The 7,388-nt window shown below is 41.1% G+C and overlaps 1 protein-coding gene across 2 annotated transcripts in view; it reads left to right on the top strand.

Annotated features, from left to right (window-relative positions):
• The first annotated feature begins 221 nt into the window (after positions 1 to 221).
• RAB11FIP2 (RAB11 family interacting protein 2) overlaps positions 222 to 7,388 on the top strand; it is a 44,288-nt gene continuing 37,121 nt past the window's right edge. The window contains exons 1-2 of one of the 2 annotated variants that reach the window (XM_043925514.1): positions 222 to 1,438; positions 6,793 to 7,235. In XM_043925514.1, coding sequence (XP_043781449.1) covers positions 1,086 to 1,438; positions 6,793 to 7,235 — 796 coding nt within the window. In that variant the 5' untranslated portion in view covers positions 222 to 1,085. The remainder of the gene's footprint in view (positions 1,439 to 6,792; positions 7,236 to 7,388) is intronic. The other variant, XM_043925513.1, reaches the window with a different exon arrangement.

The following is a 7,388-nucleotide window of genomic DNA, read 5'->3' as shown; positions in this document are numbered from 1 at the left end:
ACTCCCGACTGCCAGCTCCTGCAGGTCCCCAGCGCCCAGCGCAGAGCCAAGCCCCAAGTTGGCGCGAACCAGCAGGACGAACACTCAATTTACCGGCGCCGAGCTCTCCCGGGCTCCCTCGAGGCACGCCCCGGTCACCAAGGCAACCAAGGAGGTGCTGACCCTTGACCCCCGGGCCCCGCCCGGCCCCGCCCCGTCGCATTCTCAAGACCAACATGGAGAAGGACAACCCGGAAGTGCCGCCGCCGCCTCCCGCTCGGTGCTAGGAGCCGCCGGCCCGGCGAGGTCCAGCCGCGCTCCCGCCGCCCTGCAGCCCGCCGCCCCCGCCACGCGGTCGTCTCGCGCCGAGGCAGCCGGGGCCCCCCGCCCCAGGTCTCACTCCGCTCCCCCCGCCCCCCTCCAACACCCCGCCCCGGGCGATCGGCCCCCGCCCCCACGCCCGCCCGAGAGGAGGAGCCGAGGTGTGGGGGAGGAGGAGGGAGAGGTTTGCTAGAGGGAACGAGGCCGCGCGAGCCGGCGGCGGTTCGTATTACCGGGGTCGGGAGGAGGAGCCCGGCCGGGCCCGCGCGGACTCGTGCAGGGCGAGCGGGAGGCGCGGAGGAGGCGGGAGGGGGCCGCCCCGGTGGCGAGGAGGCCGGCGGGAGGCCGGAGACTGAGAATTAGGGCGTGGGGGCGCACTCCATTCCTCCGCCGCCCTCCGCCGGGGCCTTGGTGGCCGGGCCTCCCCTGCCTGGCAGGCCCGGGAGCCGCCCGCCGCTGCCTAGGGCCCGTCCCGGGGCGAGGGGGGGCGCGGCGGAGCGTGGAGGTGCGGACGCGAGGCCTGGACGGCGCGGCCAGGTGATGCTGGGCCCCTGTGTTTCTCCAGAGGAAAGGGGACCCCCCCCACCCCCCGCGCCTCAGAGCAGCCGTGTCCCTGGGCTACCCCAGCCAGGCGTTTGGACCTCAGCCCTAGAGGGAGTCGGGCAGCTGTGATTTTGCCTGCCTCCGTTAAGTGCCCTTAGGATGCAGTGATCGAGACATCGGGCTCTCCCTGCGGGAGGGGCTCTTCCTGCGCTGGTGAACTTGGTGCAGAGAAAAAGGACAGAATGATGCTCTCCGAGCAAGCCCAAAAGTGGTTTCCGACCCATGTGCAGGTCACCGTGCTCCAAGCCAAAGATCTTAAGCCAAAAGGCAAAAGTGGCACCAATGACACATACACTATAATTCAGCTGGGAAAGGAAAAGTACTCCACCTCTGTAGCTGAGAAAACCCTTGAGCCAGTCTGGAAGGAAGAGGCCTCTTTTGAGCTACCTGGGCTGCTAATGCAGGGCAATCCAGAGAAATACATCCTTTTCCTCATAGTTATGCACAGGTCCCTGGTGGGTCTGGATAAGTTTTTAGGGCAGGTGGCCATCAATCTCAATGACATCTTTGAGGACAAACAAAGAAGGAAAACAGAGTAAGTTATGTAATTTATTTTGAATTGGGGGGAGCTTAACTATTATCTGAATGGATTTTCTGTTCTTGGAAATTATTTGTCTACTAGGGGCATTGGTTTTTGGACTGAAATATGACCCAGTTTTAAGCACCACATTTGCATAAATCTGAAGTAAAAATAGCCCTTGTGAAGACACAATTTTTTTTAAAGTGGAGTCTAATGATCCGTTACTCTCGTTTGAGGCAAACATCCTCAATAATTGAATATTTTTCGCAGGATTTTAAGTAAATTAACATTGTTTCACTACTTATAAGAGGACTGGGCCGTAGTGTTGTTGATCAATTTAAATTATTATAATCTTTAAACATTACAATTTTCAGAAAATGGGACATCAGAAAAGTAAATCTCTCTCTATATATATATTTATTTATATATTTTATTTTGTAGTTGAACTCTTAAGCTGTCAAGTGGTGAATTACCAAATTTAGAACTCAGTATTTTATTTCAGCATCATAAACATTGTTGGCTTTTATTTCAGCTCAGATTTCAGGGTCAGTACATCGTGGTGGAGTCTAAAGCTATTGAAAGAAAAAAGTTTTAAAAGTATGTACAGACATCCTCATTCTTGAACATAGTTACTTCAAAGTTAGCTCTGCAAAGCCAGTGTGTTTAGACCGTATTGAATGCTCTCAGATTGGAGACAGTGATTGAATTCTGGTGATGAAATGACATATTCAATAAAAACGTGGACTTTATAATATGACTTCCAAGCTTAGGTTAGATATATTCTAATTTAAAAAACCATAATATAAGTTAAAACTAGGATATTATGTCTTAAATTGAAAAATAGTATGTTTTCTGAGATAGTGATACCCCTTTCTTAAACTTATAATTAGTCTGAAGGAATGTTTGAAGTGGATGGAATTAATGAGAGAAAAGTACAGGTTGAATTTGTAAGGGGATGTAACATTTCAAAAATAGCTTTGCTGCTATAACTGATATTTACACTTTCAAAAACTTTCTTGAAGATCATGTTATTTTCTTATATTTTAAAACCATGTCATGGTTTTTCTATACATACCTTCCTGCAGTCTTCTCTTGATTGAAATTTTTGCTTTTATTGAAAAAATGTTTTTTTAATCAGGTCTTTACCTAAGGACCTAAACGTTTAATATATGTAAGGTAAAAGGGTAGAGAGATAAGTAATACTAGGAATGCCAGAGGAAACTGAAGAGATGAAAATATTTTAGAAGGAGAGAAAACGGTTTAAATAAAGTGTAAAGTTGAATATATATCAGTGATTTTAATAATACTGATTGATAGCTATGAAGTAGCATTCAGTTACCTCTGAGAAGTTCTTAATCAAATTTAAACTGAAAAATGGATAATCACTGACTAATTTATTTCAAATTGCCAATTCTGGATGACCTGACTAAAGAATATTTAGAAGTGTTTTGAATGTAAGCTTTTTAAGTGTATTGCATCTTCAAATTTGATACTGCATTTACAGTACTTTTAGTGTTAATGAATGATATACTACAGTCTTTCTCTGTGATGTAAATGTTCCAAATGAAAGTAGGCCCGACTGTGAACCCAGGGATTTTGAAGATGGAATACACTTTTAAAGTTTCTTCTTGTTTTACTCCTTATCTTTGGCAGCATCACAGTTACAATAAATTTGGCTGTAAGCAATACTCTAATATCGTCTCCCTACAGAAATTCTCTATTGGCTACTAAAAAAAATGGATTAAAACTTCTGGGGAGGAAAATGTGTTTAAATATTATCAACAGTGCTTGTGATGTTATTGCATTCAAAGTGATTTTCAGATTATTAAATCCCTAATATTTGTGGATAAATGGAGACCACATATTTGATGAGATCTCTTTATTCGTTATATTTCTAGTTTTTTAATATAGTTAATAGCTTCCTTTTGCAGCCCAGCTATACATATGGCCCAGTAAGAAACAGAATTGAGCCACCGGTGTATTGCAAGAAAGATATTTAATATTCTGCACATTGCTGAGACTTGTCAGCATATTCCCAAGTGCTTTTTAGAAAATGGGTATGGGTGATGAAGGCGACCAGCTGATTTGGAAGTCCCATGCAACTGCTGGGTGTGACACTTTCTACTCTTGACACTAAAGACAAGGATTTACAGCTTGTCTTCCATGATAGGAAAGAAGTGTGGTGGCTAAAAGTATCATTTGATTTATTTTTATATCTTGGAATTAAAAGCTTTTTTCCTTCTTTCAAGGAGAGGGATAAAGGGCCCGAGCCAGAACAGTTTCATGAGTGGGACCTGGAAAGAGAACTTTTCTGTGTCTCACATTTTAATGGGTGTCTGGGTTGGTTCGGGCACAAGATTTAAGAAAGCAGTACAGTACTTAATAATAGAATGGTAAAATTGTTTATGCTATTATGTTGTATCAGTTGATTTTTTTTTTAACAGCAGAAGTGGGCCATGTTGATTTGTTTGTTTGTTTGTTTTTAATGCTCATGAAAAGTAATAACCAACCATACTCATCCAAAAGTTAGGTATGACTCAAACACAGGCAGGTTTTAGGACTTGTGTGTGTGGCTGTGCATGCACCTGCGTCCTGGCCTCTGGCACCCTTCCTGCCAATCTTGTCCCATTTCTGACCACACAGCACCAATTGCTTGGGAATAGTTCCCACATGTGTGGTGGTTTTTGAACATGGACCTGTGCCCACTCAGAAATTGAACAGAGGCCATATACAGTTTAAATCTAACACTCCAGAGGTGAAAAAATAAAATCAGCATTAATCCACTAAGCCTCAAATGCTGTGTCTTCCTTTTATCTTTTTAGAAGCCAAGGAAAACAAGTGCTATCTCTGGAATGATTCTTGAAGGTCTCATTAAGGCTTCCCTGTTACATCACTTTGCAAACAAAGCAGCTAGAGTTATTTGTCATGCCTATATTTTAAGTTGGTATATTTGTTAAAGGTCTTTGCAGTTGGGTCTTTGGGTTTTTTGTGTGTGTGTTTTACTTTTTTTGGTCAAGGAGGATGGAAAATACTGTATATAGAGTTTATATTCAAACACTGACTTGCTTTTATCCATTAAAGTGTACCTAAGTCTTCAGCTTTTCTTAACCAGAGAACAAAATGGTGCAGCATGCACACAGATACACACAGAGTTGTAGTATTGTTGTTTTAAGAATATAGCTTTAGAAATGAAAATTCAGTAAACATTTATTTAGTGCAAGGAAAATTGCCTTCAAGAAGCTTACACTCCAGCAAGACAAAACCTATGTTGCCCTTGTGATTGAGTCTCCTGATTAAATACAGTATCCTGTGATATACAACCTGGTATGCGTTTAACCTTATTAACATATATGTGGTTCATTAAATACAAAAGAACTACTATTTTCATGCAGCTGTTACTGGTCAGCTTTGTCTGTTTTCCTTGTTAACTCCAGTCTGACATTAAGAAGCTACTTATTCTCTGTGCCTGAGTTTCCTCTTTGTGAAATAAGGATTTTGGACTAAATGATTTATTTGGTCTCATTTCTAAAATTCTATTATCGATTTCTTTTCCCCTCAGATTTGCTATGCTTTGTTACATACACAGATCTGACCTGCTGTGAGTTAGTAATTGGGTATATAACCTTGCTTTGTTTTCAGGCTTTGGGAGTGTGCACCTTTGTGTTGTTGAAGGTTCTCTGTTCCACAGAGTTTATTGCTGTCGTTTATTTCTAGTTTCTGAATCCTCACATTTCACCATTTGCCTCAGATAAAGGGTTTTCTGTATTTCGGGTCTCAGGTTAATGCTTTCTGTTATAAGACTTTCTGTTTTTTAAAAGTTGCTTGTTTTGATGCAGCTAGATCTTAACTGATTAAATTGAAAATATTTCACTTGCATGTTACTTTCTAAGATGTAGCTGGTGTGTGTATATATATATGTGTGTGTATGTGTATATATATACACATACACACACACTTACATATTATGTGCCAGTTTTCTTTTGCCTGGAGAGATCTTTGAAACTAGTGTTCCACTTGATAGTAATGTAGCTTCTTCTGGTGTATTCTGTAAAATTAGATCTGAGTTATTTAAGAAAATTAACACTTGTAGAGCTGTATTTAAATAATGACCTGTCTGCAGAAATGGATATTCTTCATTGTTTAAGTGATGTGAAAACATTGTAGGAACTCTCATCTCTGCTGGAGTTTGTAGTCTTTTTGGCTGTTTGCCCTGTAGACTGACCATTTATGACACCAACAACTGGAGAAATTTTCATGGATAAAAATACTGTAAATAAACCAAAATAAATTCTGCATTTCACACATCATTTGAAAATGGGCAGTGTAGTTCACTCAAGTGACTAAAAGCGTAAGATTTGGGTCCAGTTAAAATAAGCTTTATTTGGCATTGTCACAGTAGCAAGTTATTGAAACAGAGATTGTAAGAGGAAGCATTTAAGCTTTCTTTTTTTCTTCAAAAATGCTTTACGAGACTTATTACTATTTGTCACTTCTTGCATTTTACTTATTTTGCATATTTTATTCAGGAAGAGGCTTTGACCCATTTTATGTAAATCTTAATTACATTGTGGGCTTCCCCGTTGGCTCAGCGGTAAAGAATCCACCTGCCCTTTAGAAGCTGCAGGAGACACAGGTTCCACCCCTGAGTGGGGAAGATCCCCTGAAGGAGGGCATGGCAAGCCGCTCCAGTATTCTTGTCTGGAGAATTCCATGGACAGAGGAGCCTGTTGGGCAACAGTCCATAGTGTGGCAAAGCGTCGGACACAACTGAAATGACTTCACACACACACACACACAATTTACATCGTAAGCAATTTTCATGATGAGCAAACTGTATGGAGTAGTCTCCCATGTTAACAGAATTCTTTTAATAGCTTTTACAGAAGAACTATTTTGGCTCAGAGGCTGAATATTATTTTATTAAAGGTTTGGTTGCTATTTATTATTTTATGGTATTCAAAAATACTATGTATTGATGAATTATTTCAGGGTCTCTACCTCAGTGTCTTTTAATGCTAAAAAATATTCTTCAGCCATGAGCCACACTTTCAGTAGATGGAAGCATAATGGCTATTATCGGTAAGAAATTTTGATGCGTGATTTTCAAATCATGAAAGAAAAAGTTGTCTAAATAGCTTTTCAAAAAAGACTGATTCCTTATGTGTATGGTACATGGCAGAGACCTCCCTGTTTTTTTAAATGAAGCCATGAATAAAACCGGAAGCACTCTGGCTGACTGAAGCTTCTCCTTCAGTGCTTAGATTGCCTTGATGTAGAGTAACTTTACCTAAAAAGCTATTTGTATACAACAGAGCTCGATAATCCTCTCTTCATTACATATTACAACCCAGTTTTTCCTTCTCTTTAAGGTGGTTTAGATTAGAATCCAAACAAGGAAAAAGAGCCAAAAACAGGGGTGAGATAAAGGTCAATATTCAATTTATGAGGAACAATATGACAGCAAGTATGTTTGACTTATCAATGAAGGACAAAACAAGATCTCCTTTTGCAAAATTAAAAGATAAGATGAAAGGTAGAAAAAATGATGGGACATTTTCTGATACATCTTCTGCAATCATTCCAAGTTCTCACATGCCTGATGCCAATACTGAATTTTCAAGTAGTGAAATACAGATGAAATCTAAACCAAAAAAGCCTTTCCTTTTGGGTCCTCAGCGACTCTCTTCAGCACATTCAATGTCTGATTTAACTGGGGCCCACGTATGCTCGGAGAAGCTGAAGTCTGGCACTGTTGCTCAAACGCATCTTCTTGGCCGCCAGATAGATTCCTTTGGAGCAGTTCCGGAAAGTGGTAAGTGATGTATGCATTCTTTCTAGTTGATCCTCTGTGATCTGAACTACCTTCTTAATTTTTAAAGTTTGACTGCTAAAGTTAGTAAAAATTGAGGTTTCTTGCTAGCATTTTCTAAATTAGTCATCAGATATTTATTGAGTACCTACTATA

Source organism: Cervus elaphus, chromosome 15, assembly GCF_910594005.1.
Source record: "Cervus elaphus chromosome 15, mCerEla1.1, whole genome shotgun sequence".
Lineage (NCBI taxonomy): Eukaryota > Metazoa > Chordata > Mammalia > Artiodactyla > Cervidae > Cervus > Cervus elaphus.
Note: the sequence above shows the minus strand (reverse complement) of the source record. Positions and strands in the feature narration are given on the sequence as shown.